Source organism: Balaenoptera musculus, chromosome X, assembly GCF_009873245.2.
Source record: "Balaenoptera musculus isolate JJ_BM4_2016_0621 chromosome X, mBalMus1.pri.v3, whole genome shotgun sequence".
Lineage (NCBI taxonomy): Eukaryota > Metazoa > Chordata > Mammalia > Artiodactyla > Balaenopteridae > Balaenoptera > Balaenoptera musculus.
In genome coordinates, this window is record NC_045806.1 from 39,335 (window position 1) to 63,915 (window position 24,581).

Below are 24,581 nucleotides of genomic sequence, written 5' to 3' on the forward strand. Positions count from 1 at the left end.
GCAGGGGGACGCTCGTCGGCCACCTCCCCCTGGACACGCGGGGCCGCGCCCTCCTCTCAAGTCTCAGGTTGGTGCCGACTCAGCCGTGCCGGACCCGGGGGTGGCCCGAGCGGCGTGGAGGGTGGGCGTCGGGGCCTCCCTGTGGTGTCTGCGGGGAAGGCTCGCGCCCCGTCACGCACAGATCAGAAGTGACCGCGGGCGACAGCGGCCACCCGGGCCCACCGTGGCCAGAGGGTCAGGCTGCAAGTGCCCCGGGGCCCAGGGCCTGGGACCTGCGCCCCCGGCTCCTTGCCCTGAGGGCCTCCACACCCTGCGGTCTCCCCGCACTGACACCACCGTCTGTCCCCACGTCCCTCTGTGACCTGCATTCGGAATCCCCGGCCGCTGTGTCCGTTTTTGTCCCAAGGTGAGCCTGGGGCTGAAAATCCTTAAATTCTTTATTTGAAAATACAAACGTGATCTCATAAAACGTTTTTAAACTGCTCTGCACAGCAAATAAAGCTCAACTTTACATATTCTGTACATTTACACAAAAACAGTAAAAGATGATATGCTGACGTGGGCGCTCCCTCTGGGGGAGAAGCTGTGGCCAGGACAGTGGCCCCTGCGGGGGCGCCCGCGGGACGGAGGCGCCGGGGCTCCTGGAATGTTCCTGACGACCACACCCCGCCCCGAAGTCAGCGCACCTCCACGACCGCAGGCAGATCTCCTGGGTGGCGCCTGGGAGCCGCTCAGCCAGACGAGGTGAACCGTTGGCCAGGCAACGCGAGTCTGCAAACACCTACACTTGGAAGCTGGACAGCGGGGCCGAGGTCGCCCTGCCTGCCGGGGACGCTGGGGCGCGTGTCCTCGCCGCCAGGCCGGGCTGGGGCTCTCGCACGCGCGGCAGCTCCTCCGGGGCGGGTGGGGCCCCCCTCAGTGACCGTCTCTGGCCAGCTTCTGTGCTGAATAAATAAGAACATCTCTCCATACAAACGCACTTCACTTTCTGTAAAAGAGCTCCACGAGCACACCGTTCTGTTCCCGAGGCAGAGGCCGCGTTCACGCCCCACGGAGGCCACAGGTCACGAGGGCGGCAGGTCGTCATCCCCGCACTCGTACTCATACAGCTCGACGGCGCCCAGGCCGGTTGGCACCTCGAAGAAGGGCCTCTGGGCCAGTGGAGACCGCAGCGCGCCCAGCTTCTGGTCCACGGGGCTGAGCTCCGCCTCGTACCTGCAGGGAGGGGCTTCGTGAGGACACGGGCGGGCGCGCCCCCCACCTGTGCTCCCCCACGGCCGGAGGCGCTGCTGGCAGACCCCCAATGCGTGAGCGCAGGACCGCCACGCCGACGGCCTCCTTGCTGAGTCCTGCCCGCGGGGAAAACAGGCACGTCCCCCACCCAAACTCCTCCCGAGGGCGGGAGGAGGCACCCTCACTGTTGCAGGAGGCCGTGACCCCGACTCCAGGATGGTTGCCAGGAGGCCCGCGTGACCCCGGTGCCACAGCAGGGCACAGTGTCACAAGAAACTGCAAGTGATCGCTGCAGCAGAATCCGAGAACAAACGAGAAGGCCCATGTACCGTGACCAGGTTTGTCACGGGAAGGCAAAGCCGGTTCAACCACAAGAACCACACTGTATCTGTGTCGGCAGACGACAGGCGAGGGGCCACCTGGCCAAAGCAGCTGACAAAGCGCAGGATTCAGAGTCTCCGCAAACGGCAGTGAAGCGGAGTGTCCGCAGGCTGGGGAAGCACGTGGGCGGAAGCATCCCACAGCAGCGTCACACTTCCCGGGCAGCGGGGGACTCCACCCCTGACGTGGGATCAAGGCCAGGCCGTCTCCCGTCACCACTCTGATTCAGCACCGTGCTGGGTGGTGGAGGAACCACCACAAGATGAATAAACCGTATTTCTCTACGTCACCAGTGAACTGCTGGGACGGAGACCTCAGCAGGACTGCTTCAATACCAAACACGACGACGTACTCAAGTACAAATCTCACAAAACACGTGTAAGATCCATACACTGAAAACTACACAACACTGGCAGGAGAGGTCAGAGGCCTAAAAAACGGAAAGAGTGCTTTGCGGGTCAGGAAGCCCGATGTCACTAAGGCGTCACTGTCCCCAGAGCGCTCGTTCCTTCCTCAGAGTCTCAGCTTAATATTGTGTAGAGACAAGCTTGTTCGTAAACGTCCACGTCGAAACAAAGGAACCAGCACAGCCGACACCATGCTGAAGCACGCGGGGTCTCACCTCGCAGAGGCCGGGTTACCTCGCAGCTGCAGGAAGCACAGCCGGGTGGGCGGCCAGAGGCCAGCCACACCGGTCACGGGACAGACGGTCCCGAGACCAACTCACAGGTGGTCGCCCGGTCACGGTGCCAAGTCTCACCACGTAGAGACCCGGCTCAGCCCAGTAAACGTCTCCCAGGCGCTTCCTGGACAGTCAGGCCGACTCTACGATTCACACAGAAGCCAAAGCAACCGGAGTGACCCAGACGGTTCTGAGCAAGACCAGAGTCGGAGGCCTCGCTACGTGATCACTGCCGCACCCCGAGGCCACGGCAAGCGAGACGGCGTTGCACCGGGGGCCGGACAGAGACGAGCGTCAACAGAACCGAAGGAGCTCACAGACAGACCCACAGACACGGTCAAGTGATTCTCAACGGAGATGCCGACCTGGTGGCCTTGCGTCACACTGGACATCCACGTGCATAAAAAATAACCGGGACCAGCCCCATGCCCCGCAGGGGAGGTCCCTCAGAGCAGATCACAGACCCAGCGTAAAGTGGAAAACGCTGCAACTTCCAGAAGAGTCTCTGTGGCTTTGGATTAGGCAATCATTTCTTACACGTGACGCCAAAGCCCAGCCCATAAAGACAAAGTGACAAATGGCAGTTCATCAAAGTTCAGAGTGTCTCCTCCGTGATACACAAGGTTAGGAGAAGGAAAAGATACACCACAAACGGCGAGGAAATACAAGTCCCCTCTCTCCTGAAGGGCTTGTATCCAGAAGACGTAAAGAACCCGAGACTCGATCAAAAGGAAACAAATAACCCACGATGGGGAACAGACAGAAGACACGGCCCTTCACCAGAAAAGGGCGACAAGGACAGCTAAAGCCGGGACGCAATCCTGCTGCACACGTCCGAGTGGCTACAATTAAAAAAACAAACCAACCGTAACCACGGCAGAGCCGGCGAGGATGTGGAGCGGCGGGAACGCACGCCCGACACCGGCGGGGACGCAAAGTGGCGCAGCCACGTGGGAAGATGGGTGGGCGGCTCGTGGAGGTGACCCGGAACCTCCCGCCCAGGCTCTGAGCCAGGAGACGAGCGCTTACAGCCCCACGAAACCAGCTCGCACGTCTCAACCGTGCAGCCGTCCACGCGTGCCCAGGCCCGAAGCAACAGACACCAGCAAGCAAGCGTCCATCGCCGGTGAGGACGCGGCCAGGTGTGAAGGGGCCCAACCTCCTGACGCGCCCAGGGACGCGCGGGGCTCTTAGAGGCCACGTGCTGAGAGCAAAGGCGGGCGTGAAGGGGCTGGGGGATTCCACCTCTGTGACCTTCTGGAAAAGGCCAAACACCTGGACCAAAGACAGGCCCTGAGGGTGGGCGGGGTCCGGGGTGACAGGCGTGCTCACCCTCCCACCCACTCTGAACCCCCTCGGACCCCTGGGCAGGCAGCGCCGCTGTCGGCAAGCTGAAGCCCCCTCCTCAGAGGCGGAGGGTGACCCTCAAGCCCCGGGCTCCACTGCCACCCGTGCGCCACACACACGAGGAGCTGTGCCAGCCCCGGCCCTGGGGCCGAGCAGCCACGGCAGGGGAAGAGGCAGGCGGGGAGGCTCTGGGCGGGACCGGGTGGGGGTCCGAGCCCATCAGGGACCCAGGCATGAACGCTGGACCCCAACCCTCCTCTACCGCAAGGCTACTTTCAAGCCTGAGGACCAAGGCCCTGGGGGAGACGCGCAGTCCCCGGCTCCCCTCACCTGTCCACACCCGCCAGCCACGGGGGAGGAGGGGCGTCGTCGGCAGGCGCGCCCACTGAGCTACAACCATGCTCCCCGACGGGAAGCCCCCCGAGGGGCTGCCCTGCCGGCTCCCCCGGCCACCCTTCCGCAGGGCTGGGCTCTGCGCCCCTCAAGCCGCCTGCTGGTCCCACCCCCGAGGGCGAGAGAGCTCGGGAGATGGCACACGGGACCCCGGAGGACCGTGTGTGGAGCCGCGGAAGGGCCTGACTCAGCAGGAAGCCCTCCCGGGGCCAGGGCGGCGTGAGGCCGGGCGGTCGGGAGCGGGGTGAGCGCCCGGGGACAGGGCGGGGAGCTGCGGGCCCAGCCTCCACAGGTCCCTGCCCTCGGGGTGGGGCGGCGGCAGGTGGAGCAAAGCAGGCGTCTCTTGCCTGCGGGCTCCTCGGGCTGTGACACAGGGGGAGTGTCCCCGTCCCCCAACCTGCGTCCCTGCATCCCGGGCCCCCGTTCCCCCCAGCTGGCCGTCCCCGCATCCCGGGCCCCCGTCCCCCCCAGCTGGCCGTCCCCGCGTCCCGGGCCCCCGTGTCCCCGCCGCGCCCTTACTCGTCGTCCCAGGGCTCCCCCACGGCCTCCTCAGCCACCAGGATGTCGTACTCCTCGGCGGCGTACCTCTCCCAGTCGGACATCTCGGGGCCCTCGCTCTCGCTCTCCTGCGGGAAGCGTGCGCGTCGTGTCACACGGGTGGGGCGGAGGGGGAGGGAACCCGGAGGTGCCCACGCGCCCCGCCCCCCGCTCACCCTGAACAGGGAGACCTGCTCTCCTGCGGGAAGCGTGCGCGTCGTGTCACCCGGGCGGGGGGGAGGGGGAGGGAACCCGGAGGTGCCCACGCGCCCCGCCCCTCGCTCACCCTGAACAGGGAGACCTGCTCTCCTGCGGGAAGCGTGCGCGTCGTGTCACCCGGGTGGGGGGGAGGGGGAGGGAACCCGGAGGTGCCCACGCGCCCCGCCCCCCGCTCACCCTGAACAGGGAGACCTGCTCTCCTGCGGGAAGCGTGCGCGTCGTGTCACACGGGCGGGGGGTAGGGGGAGGGAACCCGGAGGTGCCCACGCGCCCCGCCCCCCGCTCACCCTGAACAGGGAGACCTGCTCTCCTGCGGGAAGCATGCACGTCATGTCACCCAGGGGGGAGGGGGAGGGGACCCGGAGGTGCCCCCGCGCCCCGCGCCCCACTCCCCCCGCTCACCCTGAACAGGGAGACCTGCTCTCTCTGCTCGTGGTCCAGGTACTTCTCGATGTTGAAGAAGGTGTCGAAGAAGACGCTGGCCAGCTTGCACTTCTTCAGGTCGTGAAGCGTGATCCTCCCTGCGGGCAGGGGCGGCACGTGAGCTCACACGGCTCCCACGTGCGCCCAGGAGCCGCGTCCCCTCCGTGCGTGCGTAACGACGCGCCTCAGGACCCAGCGTCCCCCGCCGCGAGCCAGGCCACGGGTGTGGGCAGAAGCCCGGGGAAGGGGACGGGCGGGAGACAGGGCCCGATGCAGTGAGGGCCGCGCGCGAGTCACCTGAGGGCGGGGCCCGAGCTGCCCTGGACCCGCGGACACGGGGCAGGAGCCCCTAAGCCAGGGCAGGAAGGCCCAGGACACTGTGGCCCCCGGTGCCGACACCTGAGACCAGGGTGCAGGACACGGACGCACGACACCGACTGAGGCGGGTGGGTCCGGGCAGAGCCAGCCTCTGACCCTGGAAGGTGTCCTGGGCGCCCCTGGACGGACGCACCTGGTGGGCTCCCGGCTCCCACACCCACCAAACACACCCCGGGGACCCCAGCACAGGGCCGGACGAGGGGGAGCCGAGGGCGGGGGGCCCTCTGAAGTGCCCACACCGGGCGTCCCGGGCTTGGGCTCCCCACGTGGGCCGTGAGGGAGCACAGGCACCGGGCCATGGGGTCGGGGGACCCCCTCCCCCGGGGGTGTCCCTGTCTCACGGGGGGACCCCGCCCCCCGGCACCACCTTCGCTCTGGGGCTTCACCAGGTCCAGCATCTGGCACAGGCAGTCCTCAAAGGGCAGGGCCTCAATGGCCATGCTGTCCAGCCGGCGGCACTGCTCCTCATAGAAGTACTCCAGCTCGTACATGGACAGCACCCCGTCCCCATCCAGGTCCATGCAGCGGAACCAGTACTCGACGCTGTGACGCCGGGCCACGGTCAGCATGGCCGCCCAACACGGACCCCAGCACCCGGGGACCCTCCCCCAGCGCGAGCCCCGCCTGGGACAGACGCCAGCACCCGGTCACCCTCCCCCAGCGCGAGCCCCGCCTGTGTCTGACCTTGCCCAGGTGGATCACGGGGGGGGGGCGCCCTCGCTCGGGGGTGCCCACCAGCCCCTGCTTCCAAGTGTTCCAGCAAGTGGGGCAGAGGGCAGCTGCCAGATACTCACCTGGTTGGGGTTTTCTTGTCTTCCTCGGAGATCAAGAACCAGACAAAGTCAGCGTAGCTTATTTTTCCTTCTTTCTGCACTTTTTTCCCTCTGGATTCAGGGCCGGAACCGAGAGACAAAGACTGTGTCAGGCAGCAGTGGCCTGAGGCGGGGTCCCCGCCCACCTCCCCCGGGGCGTGGGGAACCCTGCACCCGGCCCAGTCCTGCACCCTTGGTTCCTCCTCGGGACAAGCCCTGAGAGACCACGTGACCCGGAGGAGGGTCCCTGGGGCCCAGCTGGGGCAGGAGCAGCCTCCGTGGTCACAGCCGCCTCACAGCCTCAGGGGCAGGGGCCTGTGTCCCCCGACTCACGACCTCGTGGCAAAGGTGTGTACGCGAGTCCCTAACTCACGACCTCATGCGACAATGGCGTGTCCCTTACATGTGACCTCATGTGAGTGGCATGTGTCCCCGACTCATGACCTCGTGTAACAAAGGTGTGTCCCTGACTTGTGACCTCGTGTGACAAAGGTGTGTATGCGTGTCCCTAACTCACGACCTCATGCAACAATGGCGTGTCCCTTACATGTGACCTCATGTGAGTGGCATGTGTCCCAGACTCGTGACCTCGTGTAACAAAGGTGTGTCCCCTACTTGTGACCTCATGTGACAAAGGTGTGTATGCGTGTCCCTAACTCACGACCTCATGCAACAATGGCGTGTCCCTTACATGTGACCTCATGTGAGTGGCATGTGTCCCGGACTCGTGACCTCGTGTAACAAAGGTGTGTCCCCAACTCGTGACCTCGTGTGACAAAGATGTGTACGCGTGTCCATAACTCACGACCTGTGACAATGGCGTGTCCCTTACATGTGACCTGTGAGTGGCATGTGTCGACTCGTGACCTCGTGTAACAAAGGTGTGTCCCCGACTCATGACCTCGTGTGACAAAGGTGTGTATGCGTGTCCCTAACTCACGACCTCATGTGACGATGGCGTGTCCCTTACATGTGACCTGTGAGTGGCATGTGTCCCCGACTCGTGACCTCGTGTGACAAAGGTGTGTACACGTGTCCCTAACTCACGACCTCATGTGACGATGGCACACGCTCCCAGAGCACGGCCACCTCACATCAGGAGCGAATGAGTCAGACCCGGATGCGCGTGCGGAACATCAGCCCAAACCCCGACGAGAGTGGCTGGGACGCACCGCGTCACGGCTCCGGAGAAGATCCTCTCGATCATCTTGGTGGATATGGCTGCAAAAGAGGAAGCCGGCCGTGAGCCCCGCACGCTGCTCCTGGCCCAGCGTCGCAGCCGTGCAGGTGGCCAGGCGGGCTCAGGTCTGAAGGCCGAGACCCGAGCCCGGTCAGGCGGAACCCTCGGGACTGAACCTCCTGCTCCCGGCCTCCCTCAGCGCTGCCCGGCGCGTTCCAGTCCCGGACCTGAGCCCAGAGCAAAGCAGAGTGAAGAGCTGGCCCAGGGGCCCCAAGACAGAGTGGGCGGTAAAGGCAGGACGCACACGTCCACCCTCTCGGAGGCTCTGCCTCCAAACACTCAGTTGTTGTGATCAGCACACAAATGCATCCAACCCGCTGGCAACTAAGAGGATGGAAGAGTGAAAGACACCAAATCAGTCGGCTGGGGCTCCCATGATGAAGCACCGCAGACGGGGTGGCTTAAGCGGCACACGTTATTTCTCCCCCAGTCCCGGAGGCTGCAGTCTGAGATCCAGGTGTGGGCAGGGCTGGTCCCTCCTGAGGCCTCTCTCCTGGGCGTGTAGACGGCCCTCTCCTCCCTGTGTCCTCACAGGGCTGTCCCTCTGTGTGTGTCTGGGCCCTGATCTCTTCTTATAAGGACACCTGTCCTGTGGGATCAGGACCCACCCTAGTGACCTCATTTTACCTTCATCCCCTCTTTGAAGGCCTCATCTCCAAATACTGTCACATCCTGAGGTCCCGGGGGTCAGGGCTTCATCGTGTAAATTTTGGGGACACTTTTCAGCCCATACCCAAGATCTATAGCCACAAAAATGGGGAAATAAAGACCAAGTGTCTTTTCCCCCAAGTCATCCGGCCTCACTGAAAGTCACCTCTAACGGGAAATGACCAGATGGTGTCGGAGGCTGAACAGTGTTTCTCAGAAAGACACGTCCACGTCCTGACTCCTGGGCTGCGAACGGGACCTTATGTGGAAACAGTGTCTCTGCAGATGTGATGCAGTGAAGGGTCTGAGATGAGGTCCTCCTGGAGGAGGGTGGCCCTACATCCAATGACAGGGTCCTTCTAAGAGACAGAAGAGGAGAGACCCAGACACAGAGGAGAAGCCCCGGGAAGACAGAGGCAGAGACAGGAGGGATGGGCGGCCACAAGCCCAGGGACGCCTGGAGCCCCCAGAAGCTGGAAGAGGCGGGAAGGACCCTCCCCTGGAGCCTCTGGAGGGAGCGCGGCCCTGGGGCACCTTGACCTCAGACGGCTGGTCCCCAGGGTGGGGGAGGGTGGATTTTAAGCCCCCGATTTGCGGTCATCCGATACAGCCGCCTCAGGAAGCCCCTCCTGGATGACAGTCCTTCATAAATGCGTTGATTTTGGACCTCTGGCCTCAGAACTGGGAGGATAATTTCCTGTTCTTTGAGGGTCCCTCCCCATCCCGCCATGACAACAGCCCCAGGGAACTGGACAGCTGACTCAGACTCACTGCCACGACCGGCAATCTGAGACCAGAACCCACTCGTCCGTGGGACACGGGACAGGTCAGCTCTGCCCCTCTGCCCGTTCCTTCCCACGACGTAAGGAGGAGCCCTGCCGCCTCTGGTGCAGGACCTGGTAGGTTAGGAAGCGGCAGATGGAAGGGGAGGGACGCATCACGGCACTCACGTCCACAGCTGGGGGACTGTGCCCAAAGCCACCCAGTGTCCTGTGCTGGCCGCAAGACCACGGTCCCCACAGTCAGTCGTGTCTCCAGGACAGACGAGGCCACAACGCCACCAGCCCAGCCTGGTGACAAAGCCCCAACACCAGCCCCACGAGACGCCCTGACGTGAGACCTCGACGGGGTGGACACAGGGACACAGGGATGTGGGCACCAGGAGAGGGTCGTGGGGACAGGCGGGGACAGGTGACCCCCGATCTGGGGAACCACGTGCCGGCCACCACGGGTCTGCGCCTGGAGCTATTCCCGAGATCACAGAGGGAGTTGGAGTTGAGACCAGGCGTCGAATTTAGGGACAGAGTTGAGAGAGACCCACGTCCGCTCAGGCGTCCACACGCCAGCGTCCACGGCACCCTTGCAAGGCCAGTCCAAGAGATATAGCAAGCAGACAGTGCCCCGGGGAGCTCACGTCCGGGCCCCGTCACCACAGACAAGACACACGCCCCGAGGATGCAGAAATTCGGTTGTGCGCGTGGGTACGTGAAATATCCGTTACACGAAAACGTGCAGTCTTAAGAAAATTGTTTCTAAAACTAAGAACCCACAGCGCACTTAAATTCTGGCCCACTCTGTGTACCCTGAAAATGTGATTTCTTGTCACGGGAGGTGGGAGGTGATAATTTTCTCTCATCAAAGAAGCATTGACACTGGATTCCCCCCTGCTGCTCCTGAACTGTGAGAGGCCAGAGTGCAACTTCTCAGGCCTTTCTGTGGTGAGAAGGCACGGAAGCTCACAGTCAAACCCAGAAGCCAGAAGTACAACCTCTCAGAGAACTGCGTCTCCGCTCCGCCGTTCCCTCCCCTCAGGACGGCTCCCGGGGGCCCGCCGCCGCCGTCCCACCCGCCCCGGCCCCAGTGGCCCCGAGCTGGAATCTGGCCTCAGGACGGTGCCCAGAGCCGCCCACGCAGACAGGGCACCGTCCACTCCGCAGACGGGCCGCTCGAGGCCCCGAAACAGAGCAGGAAGCCGCGGGAGGAGGGAGGGAGGGAGGGGAACGCTGCCGAGAGATACAGCATACGGGGACAGTTTGCTCAGCTATGGGAACTGGTGCTGGGGGCTCAGGGCAGCACCCAGACTGGCCCACGCCGGGGCTCATCAGGGGACCTGGCGTGAAATGACGGGTGGGGTGGCCCCGAAACACTTGAGCACAAATGGAGGGGAGGTGGGCGGGGAGAGCGGGGGGACGGACGGACGGACCCTGTGTGGGGCAGCCGCTGCCTCTGCTCAGGACGGGGGCTCCACGCCCCCCAGAGAGCGCCTCCACCAACGGCAGGACCTGCGCGTCCCGGGCCCCGCGGGTCCCGTGCTGTCCCGTGTCCGCCCCGACCCCCATGCGTCCTGTGCTGTGTCCCGTGTCTGCCCCGGTCCCACGTGTCCCGTGCCGTGTCCCGTGTCTGCCCCGGTCCCCCTGCGTCCCGTGCCGTGTCCTGTGTCCGCCCCGACCCCCATCCGTTCTGTGCTGTGTCCCGTGTCTGCCCCATTCCCACGTGTCCTGTGTCCGCCCCGGTCCCCACAGGTCCCGTGCCGTGTCCCGTGTCCGCCCCGGTCCCCGTGCGTCCTGTGCCGTGTCCCGTGTCCGCCCCGGTCCCCGTGCGTCCCGTGCCGTGTCCCGTGTCCGTCCCGGTCCCCATGCGTCCTGTGCTGCGTCCCCGCCGCCCGCCGGCCGCGCCCTCACCGTGGTCGCTGTGCCGGGCCAGGTCCTGCGCGTCAATGAGCAGGTCGTGGTCCGTGTCCAGCTCCCAGAACTTGCAGTAGATGACGTAGAAGTGCTCGTAGGAGAAGAAGTCGGTCAGCTGGTTGATGTCCGCCTCGTCTTCCAAGAGCGCCACGTTCTGCCAGGACAGACCCAGAAGACCGCTGCCAGGCACCTCCGGCTGCAGCGTGGAGACGGGCCTCCCGCAGGTGGGACCCCCCCCCACCCCGCCCCGCCCAGGAGTCTCACGTCCTGAGGGTGGAGGGTCAGCGCTGGTGGAGACCTGCTTGAGGGCTGGGAGCCCAGCACCCAGGTCGGGGCGCACCGGTCAGGGCCCCGAGACTGCAGCACGGAGCAGCCCAAGCACGTACGCTCTCGTGCCCGGGGGCTCCTGACGCGAGCGGGTCAGCCCCGCCCTTGTCGACACGCACAGGTCCGCAGAACCCGGGTGCACCCGCTCCCCAGAGGGCGGGGCCGTGCCTCCGGGATGGGCAAGGGGAAAGGAAGGGTACACGACGAATGGAAGAAGAAAAAGGGTGGGCGGGTGGATAAAGGAAAGGAAGGAAGATGAACGGATGATGGACGAGTCGGGGGACGAGGGACGGATGACGGTGGAGGGATGCAAGGTGGGTGGGGTAGTGATGACAGGTGGGCAGATGAGTGGGGTGACCGCGGATAAGCTGGGTGCTGGGTGGAGGGATGGAAGGTGGGTGGGGTAACGATGACAGGTGGGCACATGAATGGGGTGACCGTGGATAAGCTGGATGCTGGATGGGTGACCGTGGACAAGCTGGGTGCTGGGTGGAGGGATGCAAGGTGGGTGGGGTAGTGATGACAGGTGGGCAGATGAGTGGGGTGACCGCGGACAAGCTGGGTGCTGGGTGGAGGGATGGAAGGTGGGTGGGGTAACGATGACAGGTGGGCACGTGAATGGGGTGACCGTGGATAAGCTGGGTGCTGGATGGGTGACCGCGGACAAGCTGGGTGCTGGGTGGAGGGATGGAAGGTGGGTGGGGTAGTGATGACAGGTGGGCACATGAATGGGGTGACCGTGGATAAGCTGGATGCTGGATGGGTGACCGTGGACAAGCTGGGTGCTGGGTGGAGGGATGCAAGGTGGGTGGGGTAGTGATGACAGGTGGGCAGATGAGTGGGGTGACCGCGGACAAGCTGGGTGCTGGGTGGAGGGATTGAAGGTGGGTGGGGTAACGATGACAGGTGGGCACGTGAATGGGGTGACCGTGGATAAGCTGGGTGCTGGATGGGTGACCGCGGACAAGCTGGGTGCTGGGTGGAGGGATGGAAGGTGGGTGGGGTAGTGATGACAGGTGGGCACATGAATGGGGTGACCGTGGATAAGCTGGGTGCTGGATGGGTGACCGCGGATAAGCTGGGTGCTGGGTGGAGAGATGGAAGGTGGGTGGGGTAACGATGACAGGTGGGCACATGAATGGGGTGACCGTGGATAAGCTGGGTGCTGGATGGGTGACCGCGGATAAGCTGGGTGCTGGGTGGAGGGATGGAAGGTGGGTGGGGTAACGACAGGTGGGCAGATGAATGGGGTGACTGCGGATAAGCTGGGTGCTGGGTGGAGGGGTGGAGGAATGGAGAATGGGAGGATGGAGGGAGGCGGATGGAGAGTGGGTGGGTGGAGGGAGGGGGATGGAGAATGGGAGGGTGGACAGAGGGATGATCTAGGGGTTGGTGTAGCGACGGGTTACTGGTGGGGGGGTGGAGGGATGAACGAGTGCGTGGGTAGATGAAGAAGGGGATGGTGGGTGGGGGATCGAGGCAGGAACAGGTGATAGCGTGCTGGAGGGATGGGTAACGGATGGGTGGATGGACAAGGAGGTGGACGACGGGTGGGTGGACCGGGTGGGGGAAACAGGTGATGCGTTAGCCGATGGAGGGACGGGTGACAGGCTGGTGGGTGCAGGGAGAGACGACGGGTGGGCAGAGGGGTGAGTGGACCGACGGACGACGTGTATGTGGATAAAGAATGGACTATTGGCGTGTGGGCGGAGAAACGGATGACGTTGGGGAAGGGAAGGGAGGGAGGGAGGGAGGGAGGCTGGGTGGGGTAATGACGACGGGTGGGCAGACGGGTGGGGTGACCGCTGACAGGTTGGTGGAGGGATGGGGGATCGCTGGGGGGCGGGCGGAGGGATGGGTGGATGGGTCGCGGTGGATGCCGGGAGGCTGGATGAGTGGGCAGGGGCATGCAGGAGGCCCCGTGTCCCCTCGGGCAGCCGCCACCCACCTGCAGGAACGTGCTCCTCCGGAGCTCCGCGCACGTGATCCTCCCGGACCAAGACCTGTTGACCGTGTAGAAGATCCTCTGTATGACCTGTAGGAGGAGGCCCGTCGGCTGAGCACCGGGACGCGGGGGGCTGGGGGCCCCGCACGTGACTGTGCAGCAACCCCACGTGTGGTCCTGCAGGTACCCAGCCTGGGACCTCGCCTACGAGCTCCTGCCTGGCCTCACCAGGAGCTCCGCACCCTGGGCCGCAGGGCCCCGTGTCGCCAGCAGAGGGCGACCGCCCCGCACGTCATCAGACGGTGGGGGGGAAGCAGTCCTGCCTCCAGCTGCAGGGAGGACACAGGTGGCAGGAAAGGCGGACCCGCTGCCACATGCAGGGGGATGTCCGGGTGAGATGGCCACACCTGAGCTGGGACGGCGTGGGCATGCAGTTCCTGTGTGGCTGGGAGTCTTTCTTACACTGCGGGTGGTTTGAGAAACTGCTCCCAATGCTTCCACGGACGCTCAACTGACCACTGAATGGAAAACGTTAAGGCCAGAGAGTGACCCCTGCGCCCTGCACAGTGAGGCCCACCTTGGCCACGGGGCTTAGCTCTGCTCCCAGGTGGGGACGCCCCTCGCCTGTCCCAGGGCATCTGCTCACCTGTCCTCATCTGAGACGTCCCCTCACCTGTCCCTGCCACGGGCTGTCCCCTCACCTGTCCTCCTCCCGGGGCATCCCCTCCCCCGTCCCTGCTGTAGCCCGTCCCCTCCGCCCGGACGTGCCCTGCCTTGTCCTGTCTGCGCACGGAGGCCGGGGCACGGGAACGGAGCTCCTGGCACCCAGCCCCGTTCACACGCAGCGCTCCCTGCCGCCGCTGGAATAAGGCACGGCTCCGGGCACCGCTCCTCGGCGACGACCCCTCAGGGCGACGTGGAGCGGTGAGGGGGCGGAGGGAGGCCTGTGGAACCGCGGGCACGCGGGCTTCCACGAGCGACGGCTCCGTGCCACGCAACAAGTGTGCCATGGGGCCGCGGCGCTGCCCACCTCCACCCAGAGCCGGAGGGCCGTCCTCCCCAGGCGACCTCTGACCGGGGCGGGGGCTGGGCTGTGGAGTCCTCGTGTCCCCGGGCCAGGCCGGCACCCCGCCCGCCGCGCTCCAACTCGCTGGGCATGCTGGCCTGGAGCCGAGGAGGCCAGGCCCTCAGGCTGAGGGGCCCAGGCTGCCCAGCGAGGGAGACCGCTGGGTCTGTGGACGTCCCCTCGCCTGCCCCGACCTGTCCGAGCCCGGGGCACGCGGCCAGGACCACCCAGGCTCTCGCTGAGCGCGCCCAGCTGGGGCCCAGGTGGGACACACAGCCCATCCGCGCCCGAGCCCCACACCCGCTTCCTGGTGAGAAAGCGGGGCTGTGAAGGGCCACGGGTGCAGGGGCTGGGTGTCCGTTCCCTCACGGCAGGCCTGGAGCCCGGGCCTCAGGCGCCCACAGAAGCCACAGGGGCAGCGGACGTGCTCGTACTCACCGTGGTGATGTAGCGGGAGTGGAACTCCGACGCTTCCTTCAGGAATGCCAAGCCCGGGTGGGTGTTCACCACGTCCTGCACACGGGGGACGGGACACGGCCCTGGGATGTGCCGCCAGGCCCAGGGATAAGCGCGCACGTGTCCACCATCAACACCCAGGTTCACACATCCAGCCACAGAGCCGCTCACGCAGCGTCACCCCAGACACACGGTTACGTGAAATCACATCAAATTAAAGGATCACACAGAATCATCTGGGCCACGAGCTAAGGAAGCACGCCACCTGTCGCGGCCGAAGGTAACAATCTGACACGTATAAATGTATAAAAGACCACCGTGGAACTCCACCCCAGATTCTGAGAAAGAAAATTGGTGATATCCTCACTTAACAAAGCACTGCAGTCCCAGGAGCCCTTTAAGTCGCTTCCATTCAAATGGTTTGGTAACTTCGGTTACTCCGTGTTCACGTGGAACACGCGGGTAACCGGGGACCGCCTTCGATTCCCCTCTACAGGACGTAACAGAAAGCGCTAAACAAAACTGTGTTTACAGGAACCAGAACGGCGTCTGGAAGTGCGCGTTCTGCAAACCGCGAGCGGCCTCTCGTGGGCGGCCCGGCGCCCGAAGGTGCGACTCCACGCTCCGCGGGCTCAGGTGTGCAGCTGTCTACACCGTCCTGCCTCTCACGCAGGTCTGGAGGGGCTGCACGGAGCCAGCTTCGGAGGAGCCCGCCCTCCCCCGCCCGCCAGCCCCCGGGGTGTAGACACCGGGGCGCGCCTGCGAGGAGGGGGCGGGGGCGAGGGCGTGTGCGGCGGGGAGGCGGGGACAGGAGGCGTGTGCGGCGGGGAGGCGGGGACGCACCTGCAAGAAGGGGATGAAGTCCTCCTGCGCCAGGGAGTTGCCGCCGGGGCTCACGAGCAGGTGGACGAACTTGGCCGCGTCATCGTGACAGCTCTGGAGCATCCTGGGCGACAGAGGGCACCCCAGCTGCACCCCGCGCGCGTCCACAGGCCCCTCCCCAGACTCCGGAGGACGGACACAGACGGACGGGGCCCCGCAAGGGACACGGCGGCCGTGCCGGGCACCCCCGGACATCCGTCTCCGTCCCTTACTGTCCCGGCCGCAGGAGCACCGGCCAGTGGAGGCAGAGGCACGGCCGGGCCACCACTCCCGCCCCGGCACTCACTTTCTCCACATGGCGACGAACTTGTGCACGGAGACGGAGCCCGTGCGCTCCCCGCCGGCGCCGCAGAAGAGCGGCCCCTTCCAGTAGAGCGGGCAGCCGCAGGCCTGCGGGCGGAGGAGAGGGAACACAGGGTTAGCGCTGCCCGAGCCCCCGCAGCGGCCGGGAGCGCACCGCGTGCAGACAGCCCGGCCGCGTAGCCCAGCGCCTGCGCCAGCCCACGGGCCTCCGCGGGGAGGGGCAGCCTCTCCCAGCCGTCACTCCGGAGACGCCGACGGCAACGGCGCTCCCGGGCACGCGGCACAGACCGCCAGCCGCAACTGGAGGCGGCACGTCGGCAGCTGTAGGGAGGCGACGAGCACGTGCCCAGCCCTGGACGTGCAGCACCTCCGATGACGCGTCGGGGCGGCGTAAGTGACGGAGGAGGTCAGGGGACACTCGGGGTGCGACAAGCACGAGGCTGTGACCCGGGCACATCTCAGTGGCCGAGGCGACCGCAGGGCTGGCGGCCACAGCTGTCAACGCAGGTGCTGACCGGGAAACAGGCGGAAAACCCACGCTCTAAGCTTCCCTCCCGAAAACGCAGAAGCAGCAGGGCGGAAACAACAAAGGCTGAGAGAAGAGAAAAAGAGAGCAGATACGCAACAGAGAGAGTCAACAAGGCCGAGTCAGCTCTTCGGAAAGCTTTTAAGCAAGCAATTACCCCTCAACAACACTCCTGGAGAAGCAGAAAAAGGAAACGCGCGCTCCCCACGTCAGCGGTCACTGCAGAGCCCGCCAGCGCTGGACAGACAGGCAGCTGACACTCCCAAAAACTGGAGGCCAGGAAACGCGACAACTGCAGGCAAACGGGCGGACCCCTTGACTAAAAGACGTGTCCAACCACAACTGACAACGGACATCCAGACGGTTCTACATTTCAAGAGACTGAACCCGTGGCTTAAAGCCTTCCTGCTAAGAAAATCCCGGGCCCTGCTTTAGGGAAGAAATCACGTGGATGGTACCCACACTCTTCCAGAGAATGGAAACAAGGGACGTCTCCCAACTCCTGTTACGAGGCTGCACGTCCTGGACCCTGACACCTGTGAGGGGAGGTCAGGCCCCCTCAGCTCCCAGGAACAGAGATGCCAACATCCCACACAAATCCAGGCCAGCAAATCGAATCCAGCAGTAAAAAAAAAAAAAAAATCACAGTGAAACAAACAACAGGCCAGGAAACTTAAGAACAGAAAGGAACACAGCACTGTAATCAGGGGCGTACACAGGAGCCCACGGCTCACATCTGCACGTGGGGACACGTGCCGGCCGGCTCTGCCCTGAGCTGGAACGGGACAGGCTTCACCAGCAGAGATGGAGGAGGGGACGCTCGGGGCAGAGACAAAGAGAAAAACTCTGGTAATTCACAAATACGCGGCGGTAGGGAGAATTCCGAAAGGTTTACGAAATACCAGAATTACACTAAGTCCCCTACACAAGAACGAGTTCCATTCCGAGAGCACGTTCCAAAGTCCGGTTTGTCTGTAAGTCCAACAAAGTCAGCCTAGCTACCCAACTAACACAGTCGGCTGCATAGTACTGTACTGTAACAGATTTCTAATACTTTCCATGCAAATGATACATAAAAAACACAAAAGATGAAGGAAACATTTTTACATTTTTACAGTACCTTGAAAAGTACGGCAGTCCAGTACAACAGCTGGCACACAGGGGCTGGCATCGAGTGAACAGGCAAGAAGAGTTACTGCCTGGAGGAGGGAGAGGAGGTGGGAGATGGTAGAGCTGAAGGATCTCCGGCAGTAGGAGACGGAGGGCAAGCTGCAACGTCACTCGTGCCTGACGCTGACGGTAAGCACGTTCGCATCTCTAAAAGTTCGCAACTTGAAGGTGTGTACGTAGGGGACTTACTTGTAACAGAAAACCAGCAAAGCTGCGGGATCCCAGGACAACGTACAAAAATCAATTATATTTCCACACACTGGCGACAAGCAATTAGAAAACAGAAAATGTAACAGTGCCGTCTATGAAAAGCATAAAAGACGTCAACCTACAGGTAAACGTAACTGAAAGTGCGAGATCTCTACAAAGGGAACGAGAAAGCGTGGCTGGGAGAAATGGAAGACCCCCCCAAATGGAGGGACAGACCGTACAGATTCCTGGCCTGGACACTTCATGCTGTTGACACGTTTCTGACCGGAGACGTCATTCCAGCCACAGGCGTTAGTTTCTGCAAAAATCCCCCGGTCAGTAATGTGTTAAAATGTCAACTGTTCCCCAGACGACCCACAGATTCAACGCAAAGCCAGTGCACACCCAGCAAGGTGTGTTTTGCAGAAATCAAGCAGCTCATTCAAAGCCCACATGCAAACGCACACGACTGTCAAGCCTTCCGTGCAGCCACAGCACGGAGGCTGTGCATCAGGGCAAAGAGGAAGGGACCAGTTTAGGGACAGACCCCTGAGCTGGTGCCACCCACCAACTCAGCACACAGACAGAGCTGGCGGCAGCTCAGAGGGAACGATCGTCTCTAGTGAGAGCCCAGCTGGTCGGCGGGGCAACTCTACAAAACCATGACGGAGGGATCCCAGCCCCAAGCGTGGACAGTGAAACTCCAAACTTTCCAGAAGGAAATGTAGGAGATCGTCCCGATGCTGGAGAAGCAAAGGTTCCCTAAACGTGACTCAAACACCAAAACTCTGAAAGAGAAGGTGGGTGGACTGAACCGCTTCCCCACCAGAACTCCGGGGCAGACGTCGCCGAGGGCATAAAAACAAGCCGCAGACCAGGAAAACGTTCGCAGGGCATTATCCTGACAACGGGGTCACACACAGACTTCAAACTAAGGCAAAGGTACAGGAAAAAAGGCCAAGGGCCCAAGAGAGCGACAGGCCCTGCAGGGAGAAGGCTGTGAACACGGCCGGACTCCTGAGGGAGAGGCAGAGGAAAGGCGCAAACCGGGTCCCCACAGAAGCCCACACGGGCGACGGCGCTCACAGGACCCGGGTCATGGGCATCGCCCGCGGGTCGGGGAGGTGGCGGCGGAGCCGCCAGCAGATGGTCTGGCAGGACCCGAGCACCGGCCACGCAGGCCCGCGGCCAGGGGCCGCCCCGGGGGAGACCGCCTGAGCCCGCTCCTGCCCACGACGCCAGGCCCAGAGCGCGCCGGCGCCTTACCCTCGGCGCCCCGGGAGGGAGCAGCCCAGCTGCGCGGGGGCCGTGCGTCTGGACGCTCCGTGGCTTCGCGCACACGCTGGGGCGGGGACCACGGGGCGAGGCTCGGGCACAGTGCGGGCTGAAAGGCCTCTGCTCCGCGCAGGTGGGCGCGCGTCCTGGGGCGCCGGGCAGCGGAGGCTTCCTGCCAGGGATGCTGGCGCCAGGGCCCCGAGGGGGCTGTGTGAGCCGGCGCACGGGGGGCACCGGCCGCTTCCCGGGGCGGGAGGGCGCAGGCGGCAGGGACCGGGGAGCCAGGGGCCTCGGGCGTCCCGCCTGGAGCACTCGCGCGGGCACGTGAGAGCTCGCTGGACGGACTCGGGCGACGGCACCGTCCCGTCCCACGGCCGTGCGTCCGTCCACCGCACGGCAGGAGCTGTGCCCTTGCCCGTGGGGTGATGCCTGCATTCACGTCCCAGAACGAGCGGTGCCTGCACTTCCAAGCCCACCCACCCCACAGGCAGCTGGAGAGTCCATCCTAACGCTTTCACCGTGACCTCCGTCCACTACCTCTCAGGACTGTCTGCAAACATTCTAAGGGAACAGGAAACGCCAACTCTGAAATCCAGAGGTACGAAGAAACGCGTTTAAAAATATGGTAAGACGCCACCCTGAAGGGAAGAACACACGACATGGTAAGGTTTTACAGGTCTGTAACTTTCATCTAGGGTACGTGACGGGAGAGCCGGGCACACGCCGAGGCCCGCGTCACCCCGTCAGGAGCAGCCCTGCGGTGACCCCGATCCCCTCCCTCACGCCCCTCACGGCACCCCCCACCCGACGCCCGCGCACACACAGAGCTCCCCGTCCGTCCACACAGCCTGTCCCGAACACGGCAGCATCTGGCTGGGGCCTGGGGTCTGGCTCGGCTCCCGTGGCACAGGGCATCTGACACCCACCCGAGCAGGACTCTGCGCGTGGACCATCAGCAGGTGCACGCTGGCCTTTGCCCGGCTCCCCCCACGGGGCTCCTGACCACGTGGGGTCCCCTAAGGGAGGGATTCCCAGAGCATCTGCGCTCCCACCACGAACCAACCAGTGCCAGGAGCGGCTTCTGCGCTGATATTGGCCTCTGCCCCCGGCTCCGGACACGGAGCCCCGAAGTCCCTTGGAATCTCCTGGGGGGACGGGAGCCTGTTTCGTCGTGGATGGGGCTGTCCTTAAAGAGCCCACGCCATGGTTACCGAGCTGGAACTTTCAGCGCCCCGGCATTCTCTGCAGAGGGCGAGGGCAGAGGTGGAGAGAAGCCTCGATCATGCCCACGGGACGAAGCCTCTGAAACATCCCCTAAAGGAGCGGGTTCAGGGGCCTTCCAAGCTAGGGAACAAATCCGCCGTACCAGGACGGAGATGCACCCCAACTCCACGGGGACAGACTGCTGCACTGGGGAGCCCCCAACGCCGCACCCTGATGCCTCTTCTCCAGGCTGCTCACCGGTACCCCTCAGCATACCCTTCATAAGGAACCCTTTATAATGAACTGGTGTTTCCCTGAGTCCTGTGGGCTGCCGAGCAAACTGCGGAACCGCGGAATAGACGTGATCGTCTATGAGAAACCCCTAAGGAACCTGAAAAATGATCTGATGGGTATGTGTCGTCCAAAGCCAACACACAAAAACCAACAGCAGGGGGGTCATGAGGGGGGTCGTGGGAAGCCCCGGAATCCAGAGCTGGTCAGGCGGACACACAGGTGACAGCCTGGGACGCGGGCCTGGCGTGTGAACTGGGGGCGGCCCTGTGGGCTCAGCACCCCCCGTGCTAGCTCCAGGCAGCAGGGCTCAGAACGGGAAGAACTGCAGGACGCCCAGATCAGAGCCCACACGTGTGCCGACAGGGGCCCCCGTGCGCAGGGAAGGGAAGCAGAGACTGCCCTTTTCACGGACCAGCCGTTTGCCCCTTTCTGTGTTCAGAGGAGCGGGTCCACTGACCTCGGGCACGCAGGCTCCCGAGAAGCACGTCTCCGGCAAGAACAAGGGCCGTGTGGCGATGACGAGGGAGAAGGAGGGGTGTGAGGACGGAGCTGATCTGGGGACAGGAGGTCCTCACACGACACAGCCGCCCACAGAGGCACAAAGGCCGCGGCCCCCGGCCCACAGCTCCCCGAGGAAAGCCCGCAGCCACTCACCGTCGGGAGCCGCACCCTCTCCCGCAACTGACGGAACAGGCAGAAGCTGCCAAAACGCCGGGACCTGGACACGCTCGGAACCCAGGGAGCAAACCGACACTCAGGGCTGGACGACCTTCACGTGCGCGTTTACCAAGACGACCACCCTCAGCCCAGAAAACAAGTCTCAGTACATCTGGAAGCACTGAGACCAGACAGAGCACCCCTGCCCAGGGCAGAACTAAACTGGAAATCAGTAACCAAAACATGTCTAAACCCTAACCCTCAGTACGTCAAACACAGAATCACCATATGACCCAGCAATTCCACTCCTAGGTATGTGTACACACACCCACACCACCCCCCACCCCACCCCCCCAGCCAAAAGAACTGAAAACGGGGCCTCACACAAACACTCGTACTCAAGTGTTCACAGGAGCACTGCTCACGACAGCCAAAAGGTGGAAACCACCCAAACGCCCAGCTATGGATGACTGAATAAGCAGAATGGGGTGCAAGCACCCAATGGAACATGACCCAGCCATGGAAAGGAGTGAAGCTCTGACACAGGCTGCCACGTGCATGGACCTCGACGACGTGATGCCAAGTAAAGGAAAGAAGTCAGACACAGGACAATTAGTCCTGGTTCCATTCACATGAAATATTTAGAGCAGGCAAATCCAGAGACAAGAAGCAGATGAGCGGTGTCAGGGGCTGGGGGAGGGGGAGTGCAGTGACTGCCAAGGGGCCCAGAGCTTCTTTTGGGGTTAGGAGAATGTTCCAGAACTAGACAGTGGTTAGGGTCGTGCAACACTGTGTGTGTAGTAAGGCCTCTAAATTTTAGATTTTAGAATGGCTAACGTGCTGATAGATTTTTATGTGAATTTTACCACAATTAAAAAAATAAGTACCTACTGTGTGATTCTATTTGCATGAAGTTCTAGGAAACTCTAACTGATCCACAGTGACAGAAAGTAGACCAGTGGGGGCCTGGGGCTGGGCCAGGATGGACTGGAAAGGAGCCAAGTTGGGGGGAGGCTGGAAATGCTTCTCATCTCGACTGTCTGCATAGTCTCACGGGGATTCACACACATCAAAGCTCACCAAATGGTACACCGTAAACATCTACTGTTTACCTCACATCAGTTATACCTCAAGAGAGCTGCCAAAAAAAGAAAAAGATGCTGATGAGAAACAAACACATAACCAGGGACTGAACATAATCATTAGGGAAATGAGACACGAAGCCACAGTAAGTGACCTCTGCATGGGCACCAGCTCGGCTAAAGTTAAAAAGCGTCAACACCAAGTGCTGACAGCTTACAGAGCAACTGGCGTCTCACACACTGCTGGCTGGACACACGTAACGGACAGCCACACTGGAAGACGGTTTCACAGTTTCTTATAAAATTAAACAATAGAGTCACCAGATGACCAAGCAATTCAACTCTGCAGCATTTCTCACCTCAGAGAACTTGCAAAGGTGTTGCACAAATCCTGTGTACAGACGTACACAACAGCTTTATTCATGAGACAAAACTGGGAACAACCTTTCATCCACCAGTAAACAGATACACCAAGGGACGTGCCTGCACAGAATGCTACTTAGCAGTAAATGCTCAGGACGAACATTGACAATTAGGCTGGGTGAAAGAGGCCAGAAAAACCCAAGACAACCCACCACATGATCCCATTCATGTGAAATTCTAGAAAAGGCAAAACAATAGCACCATAGGGCCAGGGAGTGAGGGTGAGGTAGGCTGGGACCTGGGACCCTTTGCTGCAGGGCTTGCACATGGACAAACGTCTCCTCCAGCAACAGATACAAAGAAACTATAAGGGACTAAAAATAACTGCACACACATGCAGCTGGGGCAAATTATGAACAAGACACAAAGAAGTCAGAACCTAACTGTCACTTCTGCGGTGCCAGGAGCAAAAGCAGGGCCCTGCACCCATGATCCCTGTACACGGCATCACCAAGGGGGTGGGCAGATGCCCAAGCCACTCCCTCTGGCCCAACCCACTGATCAAGGAGTCCAAGGGACGTTCCTGGGGGATTAGTGTTCCCTACCTTGCCGGTGATGTGGATCCACAGGGGTGAACATTTATCAAATTCCGTCAAACTGTATACTTAGAACTGGGGAGTCTTACTCTGTGTCAATTTTATCTCAATAAAGCTGACTGAAAAATAATTAATTGTTCAATTCAAGAAGCTGGAAAAAAGTGACAATAGAAAAAATGTAAGAAAGTAACAAAAGTGAAAGCAGAGGTTCATGAAGGAGATGAACAAAAAATTAAAGTACTCAATGAAGCTGATAGATTCTTATCTGAAAAAATATAAGTTAACCTCTAGCATGACTAGTCAGAAGGAGAGATAAATAACCCTATGAAGACAAAGGGTCAAATGTGCAGATTTGAGTTCTTGGATTGAAAGAATCGATACTGCCAAAATGAATATACTACCCAAGGCAATCTACAGATTCAGTGCAAACCCTATCAATTTACCAATGGCATTTTTCATAGAACTAGAAGAAAAAATATGGAAACACAAAGACCCCCAAATAACGAAAGCAATCTTGAGAAAGAAAAACAGAACTGGAGGAATCAGGCTCCCTGGCTTTGGACTACACTACAAAGCTACAGTAATCAAAACAGTATGGTCCTGGCATAAAAACAGACACACGATTCAATGGAACAGGATAGAAAGCCCAGAGCTAAACCCATGCACCTATGGTCAATTAATCTATGACAAAGGAGGCAAGAATATACAATGGAGAAAAGACAGTCTCTCCAATAAGTGGTGCTGGGAAAGTTGGACAGCTACATGTAAAAGAAAGAAATTAGAACACTGTGTAATACCATACCCAAAAAAAACCTCAAAATGGATTAAAGACCTAAATGTAAGGTCTTTACACTGGGCGGGACGTGGAGGGGAAGGAGGAGGGAAGGAAACGTGGAGGTGGGATGGGACCGGCACCGTCGGGGCGGTGAGGGGAGGGGTTCCTACAGCGGAGGAGGGTCAGCGGGGACGGGGAGAGGCGATCAGGGGATCAGAGGGGAACGTGGCCAGTGTCTCCCCCGACCACTCGGGCCCTGGCGAGCCTGCTGGGGTCCTGGGCCTAACCCTCAGCCCTCCAGGGCCCCTCCCTCTGCGCTAGGCCTAAGCCCCATCCCTCAGGCCTCTTCCAGCCCCCTTTTTTCTTCTTTTTTGCTGTTGTGGTTCTGTTTTGCCTTGTTGTTGTTGTTTTATTTTTAATTTTACAATATTTTTATTTTTCTAATTTTATTTTTATTCTTTGTTATTGCCCTGCTTTGCTTTTTTTTTTTTTTTT

The 24,581-nt window shown here is 61.6% G+C and overlaps 1 protein-coding gene across 3 annotated transcripts in view; it reads right to left on the reverse strand.

The window, feature by feature from the left end:
• Positions 1-419: 419 nt before the first annotated feature.
• PPP2R3B (protein phosphatase 2 regulatory subunit B''beta) overlaps positions 420-24,581 on the reverse strand; it is a 62,995-nt gene continuing 38,833 nt past the window's right edge. For all 3 annotated transcript variants that reach the window (XM_036839935.1, XM_036839936.1, XM_036839937.1), the window contains exons 3-13: positions 15,940-16,043; positions 15,615-15,717; positions 14,754-14,828; positions 13,253-13,339; positions 10,975-11,131; positions 7,578-7,626; positions 6,388-6,477; positions 5,961-6,136; positions 5,195-5,313; positions 4,556-4,662; positions 420-1,215 (exon numbers count right to left, since the gene is read on the reverse strand). In XM_036839935.1, the coding sequence (XP_036695830.1) occupies positions 1,065-1,215; positions 4,556-4,662; positions 5,195-5,313; positions 5,961-6,136; positions 6,388-6,477; positions 7,578-7,626; positions 10,975-11,131; positions 13,253-13,339; positions 14,754-14,828; positions 15,615-15,717; positions 15,940-16,043 (1,218 nt within the window). In that variant the 3' untranslated portion in view covers positions 420-1,064. The remainder of the gene's footprint in view (positions 1,216-4,555; positions 4,663-5,194; positions 5,314-5,960; positions 6,137-6,387; positions 6,478-7,577; positions 7,627-10,974; positions 11,132-13,252; positions 13,340-14,753; positions 14,829-15,614; positions 15,718-15,939; positions 16,044-24,581) is intronic.